The 21,205-nt window shown below is 45.8% G+C and overlaps 1 protein-coding gene across 10 annotated transcripts in view; it reads right to left on the bottom strand.

Moving 5' to 3' along the window:
* Mbnl2 (muscleblind like splicing regulator 2) overlaps positions 1-21,205 on the bottom strand; it is a 155,766-nt gene that overhangs the window by 92,092 nt on the left and 42,469 nt on the right. For 8 of the 10 annotated variants that reach the window (XM_048421761.3, XM_048421759.3, XM_048421764.3 and 5 more), the window contains exon 2: positions 14,584-15,198. In XM_048421761.3, coding sequence (XP_048277718.2) covers positions 14,584-14,757 — 174 coding nt within the window. In that variant the 5' untranslated portion in view covers positions 14,758-15,198. Of the gene's footprint in view, positions 1-4,723; positions 4,993-14,583; positions 15,199-18,542; positions 18,701-21,205 lie in introns of those variants that run through there. The other 2 variants (XM_048421760.3, XM_085698184.2) reach the window with 2 other exon arrangements.

The raw sequence follows: 21,205 nt of genomic DNA, 5'->3' as shown, positions 1-21,205 counted from the left end.
TAATAAAAAGTTACCTAGAGCAGTTCTAAGTCTTTTAGGGACAAAAAATGACTCAAAAATCAATCTCTTTCTAAAACCACGATTTGAGAGATCACACAAAGGGACAGAAATGAGAGTCTCAATTATTTAGTGTGCATCACCTCCGACAGGGTCCCACGGTTTCTCTTACGTACTGAGTCATTATTACCAAGAAAACCTAATAAGATATCTTGGCAGATGTTCCATGTGGAAGTATGGCAAATCATGGTTCTTTGGTTCCTGTAACATGAAACAGCTTGTTTATAAGTGAAATCAAGCTCTTAAATGATCCAGATATGTTTCATCCGTTTCCTAGGAGACCACGAGTGCAGAGTTCTGACCGAAGCCCATTCTGCATTAAACTCTGTTTTATACCTTAAAGGCTGGCGTGAGTCACAGGTTAAATACTCACAGGATTTCAAAGTTGAAGAGTTCATGATGCAACTTGTACCACCGGCCCCAAAACGTGTCTAGATAGAACTGTCTTTAACAATGTTGCAGGTTCACTTGCTGCTTTCCCAACACTGCCTGCCTGGACCAAAAGTACTCCTAATGGGTGCATGGCGGCTCAGCTGTAATGGGTGCATGGTGGCTCAGCTGTAATGGGTGCATGGTGGTTTAGCAGAACGGCTGGCTGATGTTTGATAAACATTAGGACTGTACCAGTCACGGCTCAGCGCCATTTTGATGTATAGCAATCTCTAATGAGAATCTTTGTCGGGATTGAAACAATGTGTTGTGAGGAACCACACAATCAACTCTCACACAGACCACTTTCTGATGCATGGCGCAGATATTTACTGGTTGCTGGGCAACCAAATATTTCAACACTGACACCAGAGGAAATATGTACTGCCAAGCTGGGATCGGTCGCTTTAGCAATTAGCTCTGCATGGAATTGTCTCCTAGCACCCCCCGGTGTATGACGAACTTAAAAAGACACTTGATCCAAAAATCAATCCCAGGCTTCTACTTGAGCAGTTCCTGAGACCAGGACTTTCAGCCCTGAGGCACGCTCATTCACTTCCTCTTCATATTGAGCAAAGATGTATCTGTCTTCCTACAGATCTTTGGTTCCATTCTTCACAGATTCCAAGGAGCCCTTCCTCCTCAGATGCCAGCTATAAATATCTGGAGCGAGCCCTCATGTTTTCTGACTCTTTCTTTCTCTGGGGTAAGCATATGCGGCACATCCCATCATATCACACATGTTCTCACAGCGACTGTTCTCCCCTCTTGACGAATGACACCATTGTTCCTACAAACTGTTCGTGGCCGGGACTGGAGGCTGCCTGTTTAGCGTTGCAGCCAGTGATTTCCAGGCGGTAACTGAGGCTGACACAGGAATACGATGCTAAGGGGTATGGGCAGGTGCTTGGACTTTTTGTTGTTGTTGCTAACATTGACTTGGAAAATGCTGGAGTTGGACTAACATAGCTATGTGCTTTATTTGAACCCGGGAAGGCAAATGGAAGCATCCAGCAGGATATACACAATGGATTTATGTGCAATGGAAGCGGTTTCAGAGCCTGTGATAAGAACATATGCTTGCTAACCCTGGCCACCCACCGAAGTCCCTGGGGGAGCCACATGTAAACGGAGTCCTGGACTTCATTTCTGGATCTGACCAATAGGCAGCAGCAGCACTGGGGGAGGCTACTGACATGGAATCCACGCATGAAGACTGATCTTGTAGCTCAGCTGAAATCTACTCCGTCCATTAATCTTTCTTCCAGGTCCCTTTGTTGATGACCGTTGCTGCTAATGTATCTATCCTTTCCCTTGCAGGCCTGCTACTAATGATGTGTATCCAGTAGTCTGACATGCAACAATTAACTGTTGACAAGCTTTCTAGTCTGTGTAAAACCCCAGCAGATCAATGAGCTCCACCTCTTTGGGTGCAGTCCTCTCACCCGATACAATGTGACCCATGACCCACCCTGTAGGTGGTGATATAAGGCCCACACAAGCATACAGAGGTGCCTCAGACTGTGATGTAGCCTAGCATCACTGCACCGTGAGTGCATGATTAATGACTGTGTGTTGAGTCAGGATCAATTCCAATTTTAAATGTCAAATTCGAAGAAAGGATGTTCACAGGAGATAAAAGTCAATGTAATAAAGTTGGAAATACAGAAACGGAACAAGATACGTGAGGAAAGTACCCCCCCCTTCAGAGGCAGTAGCTGTATGCTCAAGTCATGTCATTTTTCACGTATGACACGCATAAACTAAACCAAAGGTCATGTTCATATTGAAGTCAGGTAGAACCTTAAAAACACCAAGAGACCAGGGAAGCGCTCAGCACAGGATGGCACGGCGCCACTCCATGAAGAGCCGATGATAGAGACGGAAGAAAACGTACATAGAAAATAAACAGTGGTGTTGAAATACATTTTAACGCTGTAGCTCTCGAGCTGGTATAGGATACCAGGATAAAAGATTATGAACATAAAGTACTTGAATTACTTAAGCTTCAGTGAGTGACTGACACATTGTATATATACAACCTTGTCCCTTCCGAACAGGAAATGCGTTCCTTCTCTGGCGTCATGTGTCATGAGCAAACATCAATTTTAATCTGCACCAAAACTACTTGAGTGTGTTTCTCAAGTAAAAGATTCAAGCTTCTTACCGTCATGATGAAATATTAGAAATGTTAGAAATTAATAGTGCGACTTGAAAGAGAAAATGTCCCAGATGGCTTACATAGTTTAGAAACACCTGTATAAGCAAGACCGAGAAAAAAAAATCACAAATTTGAGAATGTTATTTAACCAAAGTATGTGAGGTATGGCCAAAGCTGTTTCATACAGTAGACATGGTTTAAATAATAAATAATAGAATGCAGGAAATGTTTCAAATAATTTGGGCAGGACTATGAATTCTACTTAGAATGGGGCAGGGGGTAAATAAGGAAAGAAAACAAGGATAGAATTAAATTTTAAAATCTTAAGAAGAAATAAATGTACCTTTTCTAGAATTGATAATTAAAACCAAACATAAATTCTTCACATAATATAAACATCTCCTTGGGGGTGCGGGGAAGCCACAAATAGTATTTAGAATGAACACTGACTTAGAAGAGCAAAATTAATTCTTTTGGGTGATAAAAGTTGAAACCTTGAGGAAACAATAACTGTAGGAGATTTGTAAATCAAGATGAATTTAATGAAAAGTTCTAGAAAAAATAAGGAAATTCAATTATTTATCAAAAAGTTATCTGAACTGGAAGCACAGACACCTGAAAATCTGGGAGAACACCAAGTGACTGAGGGAGGAATTTAGACCCTGGCTATCATCTTTTAAAGATGGGTTTGAAGCTGGGCGGTGGTGGTGCACACCTTTAACCCCAGCACCTGAGAGGCAAAGGCAGGCAGAGCTCTGTGAATTTGAGGTCAATCTGGTCTACAAGAGTTAGTTCCAGAACAGGCTCCAAAGCTACAGAGAAACCCTGTCTCGAAACCCCGCCCCCCACCAAAAAAATGGTTTGAGATCCAATAAGCATAATCTAGGTTTTTATTTACGACTGAAGTTGGAAATAAGAATTTATTCTGAGAAATAAAAAATCAAGTAGACGCCAGCATGGTGACACACACTGTTAATTTCAGGACTCAGGAGGCAGAGGTAAGCGGATCCCCAAGGTCATGCACAGCCTGGTCTACAAGCAAGTTCCAGTACAGCCAGGGCTACATAGAGAAACCTTGTCTAGAAAACAGGAAGGGAGGAAGGGAGGAAGGGAGGAAGGAAAAAAAAACCCAACAAGTAGAACTTTGTGCTTAAAGCATTTAAGGAAGCAGCTGTAGGATGGATCAGTGATTAGGAGCTTTCACGGTTCTCACAGGCAACCTACACTGGGTTCCCAGCACTCACATGGGGCAGCTCGCAACCAGCCGTGACTCTAGTCTAGCGCTCTCTCGTGGCCTCTGCAGACACACACACACACACACACACACACACACACACACACACACACACACAGAAACAGAATAAACAAAACTTTTAAGATGTGCAGAAGGTGCTCAGGAAAGAGTTAATCAATTCCAAACGATCTCACACTCCAACCAAGGAGGAACGGAAAACAACAGAAGGCTTCACATACAACAGGCACTTTGAGCCTACGATCCAAAGGAAGATTGTGATGGACACGCAGTAAGATTTAAGTTTGCTGAGATATAAATCACATTCTCCAGAGCTCTGCCGCTGACACTCAGCGTCTGGGCGAACATGGAGACCACTTCTTTAGAGACCACCGAGGACAAAGTGAGCAGCAGGAGGGACATAAAATTTTGCAGAGACACAGCAGAGAGCATCAAATGAGCCCTTGTGTGCACCCCAAACCAGTGTGATCAAATGAGCCCTTGTGTGCACCCCAAACCAGTGTGATCAAATGAGCCCTTGTGTGCACCCCAAACCAGTGTGATCAAATGAGCCCTTGTGTGCACCCCAAACCAGTGTGATCAAATGAGCCCTTGTGTGCACCCCAAACCAGTGTGAGTCTACACACATCTGTCTTGCATCTGCCACCGTCACCCAGTCAGGGGCACTGCCACGTACTTAAAGATCCAAAGATCCCCATATCAACTTTTTGTCTGCAATGTCTTCTGCAACTTCCCCAGGTGGAGCAGCCTTCCACAAAGCAAACCAGCGCCCGCTACCCCTGCATTCAAATCCCAGTGCCAAACAGAAAAATGTAAAGTCCTACCTGGTTTGGCGCCTACTCCATGTCTAGGCATCTTGTTCCCAGGCATTAGTAAATACTTCCATACCATTCTGGACACTTCCTTTTTTCTGTACCTGGAAATCCCCTCTCCACCGGGCATTCTCCTCCTCCTCAGGGTCACAGCTGCCAAAGCAACACCCTGCAGGCAGCACCCTAGCCATCTTTTCCTGCATAAAGTTGTCCCTAACATCCCGGCACTGCTTCAACTGGAATGCCCTGCTTCTTTTCCATGGCGGCAGCAAGTAGGAAACACAAGTATATTTTTGTAAGGGGAGGAAACCTATATCCCATTTACTTGCATGTTGCCCCAAGTAGAATGACAACCCATGAGGCCAGCAAACTAATTTCCAACGCCTGGCTCAAGGGCATTCACACTGTGGACACAGTATTTCAGGAATGAATGGTGCCTTTGATAAGTTATGGTTATTTTCTTTGTTAAAAAGTAAACCGAGGGACAATAAAAGCTTAAAGAGTTTATTTGAACAAAGAGCAATTCAGTGGCTGCGCGCTTTGGATTGGTGGCATTTGGGCTCCCTTTTGCTTTCCATGAGGCCCTTAGAAGGGGTAGCTGGTGCTAAGGTTTGCTCGTTTGCGAATCAAACAAAGTCAAGGTCACAGGAGGCTCGGCTGTCGCGTCTGCTCAGCAGCTCTCGGGGCCTGGTGTCCATTTCAACCCAGTCTGATCTTGTGCCGCTGCTGTCGTTGTTTCTCCGAAAAACTGTGAACTCCAGGAGAACAAGGTCCCCGGCTTGGCATATAGCGGGAGCGGAATGTTTGTTTGTAGACCACTTAAAGGAATGCAGGGGTCTCACATTCTCCAGGAAGTGAAGTTTGTTCCTGGCCTCACATTCTGCTTAGAACACACTGGCTTGACTGGAACTCCTCATTAGGAATGCTGCTACCCGGTGCTTTCCAGATGTTGGCTTTGGTGACGAGCTGGGCGTCCAATGGGAATGGAAGCAGGGCTCTGTGAATCAGGAGCCTTCCACAAAGCCTGCAGACGGCTAATTTTAGATCCCAAGCATCTGGGTCAGAGCCGAGTTTCACGGCACGTGTGGAAAGGCCCTTCCTAGTGTCATTACTGATTTCTCCTAAGGGCTAGGAGCACTTGAGGTACTCCTTCACATGAGATTAGAGCCTGAACTGGACGGATATTTAATAACAACGTACAGACACGGTATTCACCAAGTGAGCTTCCTAGTTTTTAAAAGGATGGTAAATGTATCTTTCGGGTGGAGTGGGGATGCAGGTGCCGTGCACACATGTGGTGGATGACAAAGTCTGAGATCAGCACCAAGTGTCACGTCTCAGTCATTGTTTGAGCTTATTCATTAATTTATTTTGAGATAGGACTGAGTCGCCAGTCAGTCTAGTAAACTCCTGCCCATAAATGAATGAATGAATGAATGAATGAATGAATGGCCCTGTCTCCACTGTCCCCGTGTTAGGATCATACATGCCTTAACATTGCAGCTGTCTTTCCATGGGTGCTGGGAATTGAACACAGGTTCTCGTTCTTGAACAGAAAGCCATGCCCCCAGGCCTTTTCCCCAGCTCTGGATTATCCGTGTGACTTAAGTTGCCAATAACACTCTTCTAGTCAAAAGTCACACGCACCATTCTTGTTTCTAAAAGACATGTTCTGGGAAAAAGATCATAACTTCAGTGAAGTTTTGAAAAGTCAGAAGTTGACACTCATGATTTAACTTGGAAGAATTTTCTGTTCCACCGTCCTCTGGAGATCATGGGTTGGAAGGCTCAAGGTTCAGTGTGGGTTGGAGAGTCTCAAGTTGTCAGAAAATGGTCTTGTCCGCCACATTGCTTCAATGCTAGCCAGTCGGGCAGAATGGCAAAGAAACAGGCCAACACCTACTCACTCCCCACTTGCTAATCCTAAAGGTCAACGCTCAAGGGGAGGATCAGTCCTCAGAGTATCGGTGCCTGCTGCTCCTGGCCATGACACTGCTGAGAACCAGTAACGCACACTGCACCGTAATCTTTGAGCCGGAAGGAACTGAATCCAATCAAGTGGAAGAATCTGCGACTTACCCTTGGTAGCGTCAGTTCATGTGAAAATTGTGAGCTAGCGGAAGTTCATTGCTGGCGTAGCCCCCGCTGAGCCAGCCTGCCCTCCACAGCTCCAGGGTTGTGCTCCCCTGATGTGGTGTGGAGTTGGCATTGTCTGACAAACACATTCCATGTTCCAGGGTCTCCGCAGGGAAGGGAGGGCCCAGGGGTGTCTCCCATTTTAAAATGAAAGTTTGCTTGTTTGATGGGTCACACTGGCCTTATTGGCTAACAAAAAAAATGCCCAAGGAACTTCTAAAGTCCTCTCAAGTAGCGAGGATTTTGAAAAATTAAGAGAACCCTTGCAGCATGGATGTAACGAAAGAGAAGGCTTATGGTGGGGACATTCAGTGCAGGCTGCACGGAACTGCAGATCCCGGCCTTTGCAGCTATGGGGCAGGGCTCTTTAATAGGAGCTGGGCACGGACAAAAAAACTGTCTGCTTTTTCTTTTGCCCAGGCAGGGCACTAAAGAAAATAAAAACAAAAATAAAGTCATCTAAAGATAATGACTTTATAGAAGAAAAGAGAATTATGGTAATTAAGAAAACAAAAAGAAAACCTCAGACTTTAAAAACATAACTTCTGAACTGACTCTAACTTCATAGGAAAAATAGAGGTCAATGTTCTGGTTTCAGAACTGACTGGTGAAGAGCCCTTGTCAGACACCAGCCTCAGTCTGTAACTCATTAGAGGAACTGTAGAGGCCACCATGGTGGCCCAAAAGGTCCCTCCCTGCCCCCCACCCCAGTGTGTGCATTACTGAGAATCAAACCTCGGGCATCCCGTGTGCTGTGCAGGCATTCTACCACTGAGTCACAAACTCAGTTCAATCCACGCGTATTAGTGGCTTTTAACTGACATTTGTGACAAAACAAGTCTCCCTGTGTCTGCCTAACGGGACAGCTACAACCGCTGAACACGACCCAAAGTGTCTTAGGATGTCAACCGAAGAGTCCTACTGTGCAGAGCCCCTGGGGCTGGTATTTACCGTAAACTACAGGGAAAGCTGGGAAACAGATAGCCGGAAAGGTGATCTGAATTTTATCTTAACAGTTATAAGTTTAAGGTTTCAGGATATATTTCTTTATGTACTTCTGCATGCAATAATTGCCAGGTATGGGATAGAAGAATGAGATCCCTACCTCATGGTTTTACCTCCTAGTGGAGAAAAACCAGACAAACAGAAAACACCAGGTAAGGGTAAGTTCTGAGGGGGCTTTGTGCGTGGGCTGTGATATTTAAGTTAATGCCACACTAAGATGAAGAACGATCCCAGGCAAACAGAAATGCTGATGAAAAGGTCTTGCAGACCAGCTCTTGTGACTGGAGAATACTCAGGGAAGAGTGACCAGTCTGCTGGGCCAGACATACAGCACGGTTCAGATCGTGTGGATGGAAGGCAGGGAACACAGTGTGAGACTCCGTGTTTGGCGGTGCCCAACTCACAGCCAAGGTTAGCTGACTTCAGAGGATAAGCAAGGCAGTCTGCTGAGCGAGGCAGAACACATTCTCCACCTGGCCTGTTAGGACTCCAGCGCCTGGGATTAGCTCACGGATTGCCACGTGTAACCAGACCGCTGGTTCTTCAAGGCACCTGGATCCCAGCACAGCAGCAACAGCAGCTGTCCCTTCCCAGGTGGCAGCTGTCATCCTCAGAGAGACCGTGTGTTCTGCAGCCACCGTCTGCACGTTCTATCAACTGTCCAGGCCCCGTAGCACTGAGAACGGAAACAATCTTTCTGGTCTCATTTCAGTTGACAGTGAATGACCATGAATGAATAAGTGAATGAATAAGTGAATGAGCGAACCCTTGGTGTGCATGGTGAATGGATATCAGTATCTCCACTGGATATTAAAATGCCTAGATTCCCAAGTCCTTCTATGAAATGGCATGTATATAGTATGTGTACACCAAGCAGCCACGTCACTTTTTAATACTGACATTCTATACTTCTGTATACTCATCCCTGGCATGCCCCAAATATCTCGTGGAATGCAAATGCACACACCTGTGACATCGTGTTGATTAGGGAATGACAAGGTATAAAGTCTGCATGGGTTCAGTTCAGAGCATTTCAAACTTTCCACCCCATGGCTATTTGAATGCCCCTATGGCTAAGGCAGGCGGAGACAATTAGACTTGAATTAGATGACAGTGTTTGTTTGTCTGTCTCTGAGACAGAGTATGTAACACAGGCTAGCTTCGAACTCATTATGTCTCCCAAGATGGCTTTAACTTTGCAACAATATTCCTACCTTGGGCTACCAAGTCTTTAATTACAGCATCCAGGAGGCAGAGGCAGGAGAATCTCTATGAGTTCTAAGCCAGCCTGGCCTATAGAGTAAGTTCTAGGCTACACAGTCAGACTCTGTCTTAAAAAAAAAATATTGCATGTAGCTTGCTTTTTTCTAATAATTCTCTCGTGGAATTTAAAAATTTCTATTATATAAAGTTGTTTATTCCTGGGGGCTTCCAAATAAAAAATTTTCACTTCAAAGTACTAAACTTACTAAATATGAATACTGTTAAGATAGTAGGAATTCTAAATGTATTCCAACGGTGTATTCCACAAGCAGAGTTGAGAGGGAAGAGTGGACAATACCACTTTTGGGGTCACACTTACCTGAAGCCAGGTCCTTTCTCCACCATTTAGAAGTTTGGTGTTCACAAACAAAATGTTTAAATTTTTGAATCTATGCCGGTGCACATCACACTGATTTAACCTATTTGTCTCGTAAGGTCATTAGAAGGTACAAAAGTGACTGACTGGTCTATTGCCAGTGCCATCCGACTGGAATGACCACTACTGAAAAGTTAAAAATGTCTGAGATTGCATTTGTAATCTAGGTCAAAACTAGGTAGCTGGTTTACAAAATACCCAAGTTAATTACTGCAAATAATTAGCCTCAATTTAACAAGGCAGCAGCAGCTCAAGCACTCGAGCTTCAGGTCAAAGCCAATTATATATTTTGACATGATTTTAAGAAATTTCTCTTCGTTTTCATTCTGAAATTCTTACCCCAAAATTGTAAGCTTGAATTGTAGCTTACTGTACCATCAGGTCGCTTCTGACCAGCACCCCATTAAATAACGAGACCCCTTTCTCTCATCCGAGCATTTAGGAAGAGTCGGAAGTAGGAAAAGGCAGGCATGACAACAAGACCCGCAGCTGGAAAGAGCAAATGGTTCATCCGTTTCTCAGTGGGACCTTGTTCTTCCACAGTCACGCCTGTCTGGAAGGAAGTCCCTGCAGAGAACTTCCTGTTTTAAACGCTGCTGTGTTACCTGCATTAGGGCCACCGTCCACGTCCACAGGCTAAGTATTGCACAGCTTTTCCACTGACGGAGTACACCCCCAAAGTGGAACCCACCCCATACAATCATACACCTCAACCTCCTCCGAGAAGTTGGCGTGCTTTTGTGATGAGCACTTCCTACCATTTGACATCTACTATACACGATACCATTCTAGGCTCCGGGGCACCACAGCAATCTTAGCAGACGCTGTGGTGATACTGTGTGTGATCTAACAAATAGAGCTTGCCTGAGGATCAGAGTGCAGAGCTAAGTCACTAGTTAGCCACAGAGGCCAGGCAATGGTGCTACACGCCTTTAATCCCAGCACTTTAATCCCAGGAGGCAGAGGCAGACAGATCTCTGTGAGTTCAAGGCCACCCTGGGCTACACTAAATTGATCCAGTCTAAAAGAGAAACAGAGTAGGGTGGTGGTGGCTCACACTTTTAATCCCAGTTCTTGGGAGTCACTGGCTTTTAATCCCGACACTTAGGGAGGTGGAGACAGGACGGGATATAGCTGGGCGCAGAGAGGAATGTAAGGCGGGAGGAGACAGGCGCTCAAGACATTCAGTCTACCGACTAGGACAGGATAGATGCCCTATACGGTCTGAGGAACTCACAGAGGGAAGAACTTGCTGGCTGTTCTGCTTCTTTGATCTTTCAGCTTTCACCCCCTATTATCTGACTCTGGGCTTTTATTATTAAAACCAATTAGACACAAGCCCCATCCTAATGCAGCTTTGGTTCCCAAAGAATAGAGCAAGTAGGTGGGTGAGATGCCCCCAAACAAGAAGGTGTCAGGGAGCCCAGAAGGTCTAGGGAACGGGAATGGCATCCCAGACCTGGTGGAACTGTCAGGAAGCCTCACTAATAACTGCCAGGCTTTAGAGACGCTGCTGAAGGGCATGGGAGGACAAACTGCTCACAGAACTGAAGCAAGAAGACTAAGCAGAGCAAAGGGAGAAACCAACAGCCCAGAAGCCAAGCCTGCTGGGTATGCTGAGAGGAGAGTGGAGACCTAGGTGTCCAGAGTAGCAGACAGCAGTCAGAGGAAGCCAGGTGGCTGGTGTAGGATGCTGACATCTCGCTGGACCAGCCAGTTATCTTCCAGGAGGTGGAGAGTCACTCAAAAGCCCTGAACGGGGGGGCGGGGGGGGAGCAACCTCCAACGGGGCTGCCAGAAGCACAGCACCCTCTTCCCTGGGACTAGCACTTCTGTGCATGTGTCTGTGGGGTGTATGTGTGCATGCGTGCATGCGCGTGCGCACATGTGTGTGCATGTGTGCATTTGTGTGCATGCACTTGAGGGATGCAAGCGTGTGAGTGTAACTTGACATTTTAGCTAGGCTGGCTGTCAAGTGAGCCCCAGGGATCTATCTGCCTGTCTCTGTCTCCCTAAGGCTGAGGTTACAGAAACACAGGGCCATACATGGGCTTGGCTTTCACATGGGTGCTGGAGATGTGAATTCACCACTGTAGAGACAGCCATCTCCCTGGCCCATTAACTAATTTTTATTTACTAAGATAATAGCTAAGGTTCCAAAACTTGTCTAAACAGTTTTCTCAAGTACTCCGAGAATATTTTCAACCAAAATTAGCAATAGGAGTTTTAACAGTTGGTTTCCCGTTTAAAGGCTGGATTCAACTGTTAAGAAAACTGAAACCCTCAGTCTCAATAAACATTAGAGTTAATTCACGTATTTCTTTCCAGATGTTCCCGTTTGCAAAGTAGTTCAGATGAATTCCTGACAGTTACAAGGAAAAGAATCTGAGCAGGAAATCCCCAAACATGGCAACCATGAGGGAAAGCATCTCAGGGACTACAGACACGGGGTCAGTTTGGTCAAGGTCAAAGCCCTGGCAGCAGGTGGACTCTCTGCCTGTGCCACAGTCTTGTCCAGCTTGGCCTCTGTGGGGTCACCTAACTCGTGCATCAGTCTTCCAGAACGGAAGGTGTCCTGGAAGTCGCTGGTGTGATGTCAGTTCACACCTGGACTGGAACTTCCAGAACAGAACCCCAGCTGCCTGCACCCTCTTCACACCACCTGCAGGAAACGCACGGACGAACGGCGCTGTCAGAAGTGTGACGTGTTTTTCCTAAGCAGCTTATATTAAAGCATTTTTATACGTCCCGCATACCTTCCAAACACCTCGGCAAACTATTTTTCAACACCCACAAATTTGTTTTAGCGTGTACTTACGGAAAGTTTAACCATATGTGCAAATATAACAACATGGGAAAAAAAAGATGTGTGGTCCTTTTATTGACACAGCAGCAGATTCCTCTCCCAGTTACAAATACTCCCATAGTGTTTATAAAACATCTTTTAGCAGATGGCATCAAAATCGCACATCTTATCATTATTATCTTTTGATGTTGCGACTGATTTGTAGGACCGAAGAGCTGCTGCCTTCCCTTAAGGCCCTCATCCAAACCAGCAGCAGTTGTGGGACACTTGAGGAAGGGAGAGAGAAGGGCGGGGCTACTTCTTGACATCTTCAGCCCTGGGTAGGGACACAGATGTGGGGAGTCGGGCGGAACTCACAGCAACCTTGTGAGGTGAGAACAGCATCAGCTCTAAACAACAGGAAGCTGAAGTCAAGGGGATAAAGTAACGTTTCTATTAAGATGTGGGGCCGAGCCCAGGGACTGTCACTGAAGGCTGTTACAGGCAGCTTCACAGACAGTGGCATCCCGTTTAACAGACAGTTTGGATATTCTTCACCACAAATGCTTTAGGTTAGAAGTATTTCAGACTTTTTTTTTCCAGATTTGAAACCTTATTTCTTCCCCCCCTAATTTTGACTATAACTCATCCCATGAAGTCAGATGTAGAATCCCCTACTGGTGGAATTATAGCAGTGGTTTAAAAGTCTCAGCCTTTGGAGGTCTGAATAAGGGAAGATCAACCTGTGCTAAATGAAAGAGACACGTGGCTTGGGGGGGATTAGCCTCATCTTTTTTTTTTTGAGGTACTACTTCCCGCATATGTAAGCTGTGTGACCTGTGGTAGGGACTTAATCTTAAAAACAACGCCGCAGAGTGAGCAAGCCAGCATGCCAGCAGTGGTGTCCGCCATTGCCATTGCCACCAGTACATGCTCTCACTGCTGCTGAGGGCCTTAAGTCAGCAATCGTAAACAAGCCAGGGAGCACGGGGTGGAGGACGAGCAGGTGTTCAGACTGAGGCCCAGCTTCCCCTGTGCCGGTCGGCAGCCTTCACGGTCTTTACAGTTTGATACAATGTATATAACATCCCGAGCAACTAAAGTCCTGGCTGGGAGCTCCACCACGGGTGCCCCTTTCTTTTATTTCATTATTTTTCCACCAGAATTCTACGTGCAAGTTCCGGTTTGGATAAGGGCCTTACAAACTGAGCTACTTCCCTGGTTTGAGACATAATTTTCGACATGTGATTTAATCACCTCAAACACTTGAGAATGGGGTTGGGCCACTTCTGTGGCTTTTCAGATAGGATGCCGAGAGCATGAGAAATATGTTTGGAGTTCTCCACAGGCAGAAACATTAAGGTGGTATGTCTTAACCATCTCCAGTATGACGTCATTGTGCACTTAAGACTACCTGAGCCTATCTGAAATTCGGAGCAGCATAATTTTAGAGCTGCAGTAAGCCTCAAAGAGAGCTAAGCTAAATCATCCCACATCTTCCAAGTAGACTTTGTCATTGGAATCTTCCATTTCTTCAAACCCAAATTCTACCAAACCCATTATAAAACTGGGCTAGGCCAGCCTCCTGAAACATTCCCTGTCAGCCAGGAGCCAGCTTTCTGGAAAGGTCCCCTGTGGAAGCGTGATGTCTTATTCCTGTGCGGCACACATCTTTCTTCCTGCACCACAATTATTTGCCGCTGTGCCCTACTTTCCCGCCAGACATGAGCTCATCAAGAGGACATCAGAACCACACTGAGTTCTTTGATGCATTCCTGACCGACAGTAGGTTCTCCGAGAACACAGTATTGAGTGTGCACTCGGTAATTTCTGCTAGCCATAAAACATTTTAAGAGAGAGAATGAAAACCCTCTTCAGAAACATTTTAGGAAGGCTCTGGTTGAGAATGGAAGCCACGAGAAGAGAGACTGTTTGAGATGTGAGTCACAGTGACGGGCACATGAAAGTGACAGGTGTGGCTTCTTCACCTTTATGTAACCCAGAGAAGAACAAATGTGACTGGAACATTTACTTCAGTTGTCAATAGCCTGGCTTTTGTGTGAAATCCTTGGGTACCTGAATGCCATCCCAAACCAGAGATATACAACCATGTATTTTTAATGTCAACACAGATGGGTAAAAATTTATGTATTCCTGGTATGAGTAAGTTTGAGCGAAAACACAACACACACCTCCCAGCAGCCATCACAAAGAAAACAGAACCGAAGTGAATGGCAAACTCTACAGCGCGCAATGCAAAGTGTCCCCTTTGCAAGCCCAACTCAGCACGTAAAATGATTGCCTTACCTTGAGGGAATCAAAGCAGGCGATTACTCTTCCATTTTCAACCTGGCAACTTTTTGGGGGGTGAGCGAATTTGCATTCTTCATCGGAGCGTGAGCATGTTCCTCTCTGGTACTGTCTGCAGACTTCCAGGGTCAGCCATTTGGTGTCTCTCACTGGGGCAACGTTCAAGGCCATGATGAGAAGGACTTTGGATTCTGTTCCTTTCTGTTAAATGATGAAATCGATCCAAGTCTCAATGACCCCCAAGGAACTACTGTGGAAACTCCCACATGTAAGTCTGAAGGTAAGTAATGAATTCCTTAATGAAGTTCAATCCAGAAAACAGGGAAGAGACAACTTATCAGCAGGTGGTCATTCACCGATCAACAGGCCCCACTGGAAGACTGCGAGCCACAGGCCAAGTGTGCTCACTGTCATCTCTGGCTCCCAGGGTTCTAGCCTCCTGACTGTTTGCTGATACACCTCTCCTTGATAAACTGATTTCGATGCAATGGCGCTCTTTGGGAAAATATTAGTTCTGATGCTCCCAGCTCTGGAGGATGTTGGAAAACACGCCTCTCAGATCTTCGTATTTGGGCGAGATGATGCTTTCCTTTCCTTTGTCCTTTTTAAACTCTGAAATGACAGGATTAGACATGTCAGATGACTTCATCCACTCACAGAGTCAGGGTAAAGTGCGTCTGACAAAAACCAACCAACCCATCCAGCAAACAAAAAAAGCCCACAGGAAGTGAACACAAGAAGGGCGTCCAGAGAGCTGCCGCCAGCAAAAGTGATGCCGCAAAGCACTTTTAAATCACTAAACCTGCGAAACCTAAGACATGGACCTGCATCCGATCTCAGAGGCATCCAACACTTGAGCTGTCTACGAAGCTCGGAGCTAGAATTCGTGAAAGTATAGGCTAGACCTCCGAGCTTTCCTGAGTACCATGAGGGAAGGGGAAGAAGAAGGAAGAGGAGGGGGAGGAGGAGGGGACAGAGGCGAGGAGGAAGGCGTCCTGGAAGCAAATACCACTGTGCAGCAGGGTGATCTAGGCAGCGGTCCAAGAGTCAGGAGTGACTCAAACAGATGAGTGTGGCAGACACAATAATTAGGCCCTCTGAAACAATTCCATCTAATGTGCTTAATCACCAAACAGTGTATTAGAATTGTGCTTCCCAATTAATTTCACATTTAGGTCATTGATTTTATTGTTGGGAACGCTATAAACAACTGTATGGATGTATCTCTCCTACAAAATGGAGATGATATTATTTTGGATAAGGCATGGGTTCCCTATTCCATGAGTTCTTTTCAGTTTATTGAGATTTGATGCTGAAACGGGTAAGTGGGACCTCCTGAACTCCTAAATGGGGCTCTCTGAACTCCGAATACGTCTCACTTCTACTTGCTTGGTGCCTGTCTTGCCTGCAGCCTGTTGTTAGGTAAGGGCAATGCTTTGGACCTGTTTCCCAGGTGACTTGGTTCACGGTCTCCATTAGGATCTCAAGAAGTACTTGTTGACCAATTGAGCTTAGAACAGGATGAATGCAAGTTAACTTGAATTAAGTTCACCTAAGTTTTAATCGAGACACAACCTAACAGAACCCTCTCCAGGCTGGTAAGGCAGTTCAGCAGGTAAAGGCATTCGCTGCTGAGCATCATCTCTAGGACCCATATTGTGCAAGGAAAGAACAGACTTCTAAGAGTTCTTCTTTGACCCACACACACTGTTCACACACAAAGTTTAAAAATATCATAAATTTTATAAAAAACGTTCTTTTGTATTTAGAACGTCAAGATTAAAAAGCATACCTACGACAATATCATAAGTTAAAGTGCAGATGTCTAAGGTCATCAGTTTTCAGTTACTTTAATTTCGAAAGAATTATGAAATTAATAACATTATAATCAGACACTACCAAGATAAACATGAATAAAAGACTATAGTCTGCAAACTGACCATTTGCAGAAATTGTAAGTAACATAAACTGCCATATACATCAGATCAGTCTTGTTCTTCTACAAAGTCACAGCTAAGGGCACATCATGAAGATGGGAAACAGACCAGTCATGCTGACCCCTTTAGGGGGGTTCTACCAATGGCATACCACTCACGCAACATTGCCATTAACTTAGAATGGTGCTTAAAAGTTCCCACGGCCAAATGAGGTCTTGGTCACTTTTAACTTTCCAGCATAACGTTCCAGTGTGATATGTTTACATGTGTTTGCACGCCGCTGGTGCAGACAAGCCCACTTGACTGCTTGTCATGTAGAAGGACAGCATAAACACCCAGTGGTTGGGAGTGGGCCTGCTACTGTTTTGTATCGACTGTACCTTATGTCACTTCGGAAGACACTCTCTGTGGTAACTAGAAAGTGTTCATTGCACATGGTATACACATTTCATAACTGGCAGCCTCAAACATTTGTGTTCAACACAACTCTTGACTGCATCAAAAGGTCGCTTCCAGTGAGGGACCTTCATCATCTGAGCGTGCAAGCATACCTCTGACGGTGCGGGTACAGTGTGATCACCCAATGGCGCACTTAGCGGAATACACCCCACACTTAGTGACACTAACAGTATTTCAAAACAGCACGCACTATGTAAGTTCAGAGGGCAGTAATTGAGTTGTTCACAAATGTTCCCAGAAAAAGTGAGTTTTAACTCTGGGCAAACCAAGCCAAGCAGACTTTCTTGCGGTTGGGGCTTTTCCATTCTGGAGAAAGCTGCTACGTCTCTTCACGACAGAGACCACAGTGGCATCCTGTACGGTTATCTGACTTCTCCCAGGAGGGTGGGAACTGCGTTTTCCACCTCTCAACTCTCTCATTTGTCTGTGAAAGGACTTGCATGGGCGATATACGTGTGCGCACGGAAGGAAACGGGCAAGGAAAAAAGCTGTGACACGTAGCTCTCTTCAATTATAAAATATTTGAGGGAGCCAAGCAGGTTCCCACTTGTCTGTTTGGCAGTGTCTGTTCACAACATCAAGTAGCTTAGGCGAGGGAGCTTAGGAAGATGAGTTTAATAACCAAATTTACTCGGCATCAGGTTTCCCCAGCTAGCCTGGACCTGGAGCTTCATTACCTCCACGCCACCGCCAAACCTGGTGGAGAACAAAGGGTGGGGGAAGCAAGAGCTAAGGAAACGTTTCTGCTCACAAGCAGAGGGGCTTCCGTGATAAAGGGACCTCAGACAGTGTTCTAGACATATTTCGTCCATGCTCAGGAAACATTACATAAAGCCCTCAAGTCCTAGGCAGGCTACAAAACACCAAAGATGGGGTACACGCCGTCCTCAAAGGCAGCAGAGTTCCCCACAGGCTTCATAGGTAGGACGGAAACAGGCAAACCCAGGCACTTCTGCACAGACGGCAAGAACAGAGACCCAGCGATCTTTATTCATGGAAGCCACATACGGTGATGCTCTTGGTTTCGAGAAAGGATTCCCGCTTAAGAGTTATGATAAAACAATTAGAATTTGAGCTTCCAAATTATCATGACAAACTAGCCTCTAAAAATATTTATTTCCATTGACTAATGGAACAGAACGTATTTATGGAGTACAACCAATGTTTTGCAACAAGTACAAATTATTAAACAAGTTATCTACCACATGTGTAACTTGAATTACTTCTTGCTCTCCGGGTGAGAACACAACAACCACTGCCAGCCATTTTCAAGAACTCAGTACCTTGTTTCTAACCTATCAAACTGAATTTTTAAATCTTTTGACCAACTTTTCCCAATGACCCATTCTATAGTCCCTGGTTTATACAGCCCTACTTTTGGTTCCTAGGGGTTATTATTTTTTTTTTTTTGCAGGAGAGGAGTTAAGACTCCACATATAATTTTTTAAAGATTCTGTACATAAATATTAAATATAAACTTGTTGAAGAACAGGGTTGGCAAACTTTCGATGACAACGAAACAAAGTTAGTTTATGTTAAAGCAAGGGGGTGTGCACCTACCAGGAACGCACTGCTGTCGTAAGTCTGTTAATCAATGTGCACATGCATCCATCTACCCAGCATGCTCTCTTTCCCTAGCCTAGAGGTTATGTCAGCGGTCACCAGAGGCACCACTCCTTACACGGTCGCACGCGGACACAAGCACGAAGCTGTGGACCCTGGAAGACACAACAGACTGAGCTAGGTTTGTTACAGGCCATCATAACTGATGAGCCACGAAGACACCAGAGGATGGAGGAGACCAAGGGACCAAGCTGGCCTAAGTCCACACGCTGACCTAATACAATACCGGATCTGCGAGTCTGAATGTTGCTGGAAGAACAGATACGCATTGGGCTGTGCTGTCCAACATGGGAGCCACCCCCTGAGGCTACATGACTACGGAGATATTTCAACCTTCCCACACTGACCCTCGATTCAGCTACTGGAAAATGCTCAAGTATGATGGGCCACGTTGAGTATACGAACCTCCTTTCTCAATTTGTGAACTTACGAAATCTGAATACACATTGCACATGTCCAGTGGGAGCTTACCATGCAAAGCGAGGTGTGCTCTGGAGGACCGTACACTGAGCTCAGAGACGGTGGGAAAAGGAGGGCACGATTGGGGTGACATCTCATTAGCAAACTGGGTGTTCATTGCACGGCAAATCGCTACTTTGACTCCACTGTGTCACCAGTGTTCCTGATCTTCGGTCCCTGGGAAGTCAACTTCTCTGAGAAGTCACTTTCTCCGGTTCCCCAGCAATGATTTTTGGGAGCAAGACACGATCTTGTAGGTGATAAATGACTGAACAGGTCACCGGGCCCATGTCAGCCCTCAAGCCCCGTCATTTATTGTTAAGCAAATGTTGCTACTTCTTACCTTACATGAATGGTAAATGCTGATAACACTATAAACACTGACTCACCCTACTGTCCCCCACCATAGTGAAAACTCTTATGGAATTTGCTTTGTGTCTATACTACATTTGGGCTCTTATTTTGGAATCCGTTGAACTCAGCTAGGCACCTGGTCTGTAGAAAACGCACTCTATGAATGTTTGTTGAATGAACTCCTTATCCTCCTCCAATGAACATTTGCATTTTAATACGGACCAAATTCAAGGGCACAGGAATAAGGTTCGGACAGGGTCACCTGACTCTGACCTATAGGGATATTCCAGCAGGTGCCTGATTTATTCTGCTGCTGTCAAGCACACTGGGGTGGGTAGTTGCCCCAGTGATGAATAACCCAGCCTCAACCCCTGCTGTCCTCAGCTCAGTGACTTCCCAAGTGCAGGGAGTGCCTGAGCCAGCAGCACTGTACCCCTTGACGCAGATTCCTGGGTCCTCCAGAGATCCTACGCTGGAAGTTCAGGGCAGGCCGGCAATCTGCTTGACGAGGCCACTGGTGTGGCCAGTGTGCAAGCCCAAGAGCCACCCTGACCAGTATCCCTTGCTGCCTTATTCGGGAGGCTGAAGGAACAAAGATGGCTGCTTCAGGTCGCCAAGAGGGTGTCTGTGTGTTCACAGATTCCCACAGAAGCAGCTCAGGAGGAGGAGGATTCCCTGGTGGCTATGTGTCTGGCCAATCAAAACAAAACAAAGTTAGATGAGCAGAGACACCCAGGAGACCAGTTCCAGGGGAGTGTTCTGGGAGAAGAAAGGTTCAGATCGACATGCTCAGCTCAGGGGCTTTCATCTGGTGAAACCTTGGCTGCGCAGTAGTCAGAGAGAAAGGACTATTTTGTGAGGCGCGTGTGCACTTCTAAGCCCGATACCCAGGCTTGCTATCTTTAACGGAAAGACTAGTTCAAAGTTCAAAGACAAACAGCTTTCTATAGTACTTCTTGAAATCCGGAAGGCCTTTCCATTCAACTCCACACACCAATGTCAACTATTTTTAGGGTCCTTTCCTCACACGGCGCTTCCATTTTTCAGAGTTTATTTCAAGCTATTCTATGTGTTAGCGTCTCAGAGAGCCGTGACTCTGGACCTTATAAAAGAATTTGCTGCTGAGGTTCTCTGACAATCACTGAATTATGCAGCTGGTAAGTTCGGAATGCCAGGCCCTTCGCTGTGGGAGAGGAGGAGGTGGCTGGCTTCCCCAGGGCTCCACACCCTCTCCGACAAGCCCAGGCTGAGGACCCCCCAGGTGTCCCTGCACAGCCATCACTTTGTGGGTAATTTGCACATTTCTGAAGGGAAAAACATCAATCATGTCCAATCTTGAGGCTGCGACTGATCAAAATTTAAGACTGCCCGAAGGGAAACTGCTGTGTGCTAAGGCACAGCCTTCCCTCTCTCCTGGTCACCTGGGCTGCCTGAGCTGGCTGCCAGGCGAGGCCTCCTGCTGCAGTGATTAAAGGATCCTGCAAAACAAACCGGTTCTGAGTCAGACAGCGGAGGACTCATTAGCTGAGGAGTCACTCACGGACCAGGATGCCTTTAATTTTATTTTGCATACATCTAATTACAGTGAGGCGCTCTTGTCTCTTTGACTTCCTAGTTCTCATTTTTACAATCTTTGGGTTTCCCATTCTTAACACTTAAATTCTTAAAATATGTACTTTGTTTTTGAGCTTGGAGCTCATACTGACCTTCCTGCCTCAAGCTCCTCCAGGTGGTTGGGGGGTTACAGGTCCATGATATCACTCTGGCTTTTCATGGGTCATGGTGGA

The sequence above is a fragment of the Myodes glareolus genome, chromosome 12 (genome assembly GCF_982192425.1).
Source record: "Myodes glareolus chromosome 12, mMyoGla1.1, whole genome shotgun sequence".
Lineage (NCBI taxonomy): Eukaryota > Metazoa > Chordata > Mammalia > Rodentia > Cricetidae > Myodes > Myodes glareolus.
This window is presented reverse-complemented; position numbering and strand designations above follow the sequence as displayed.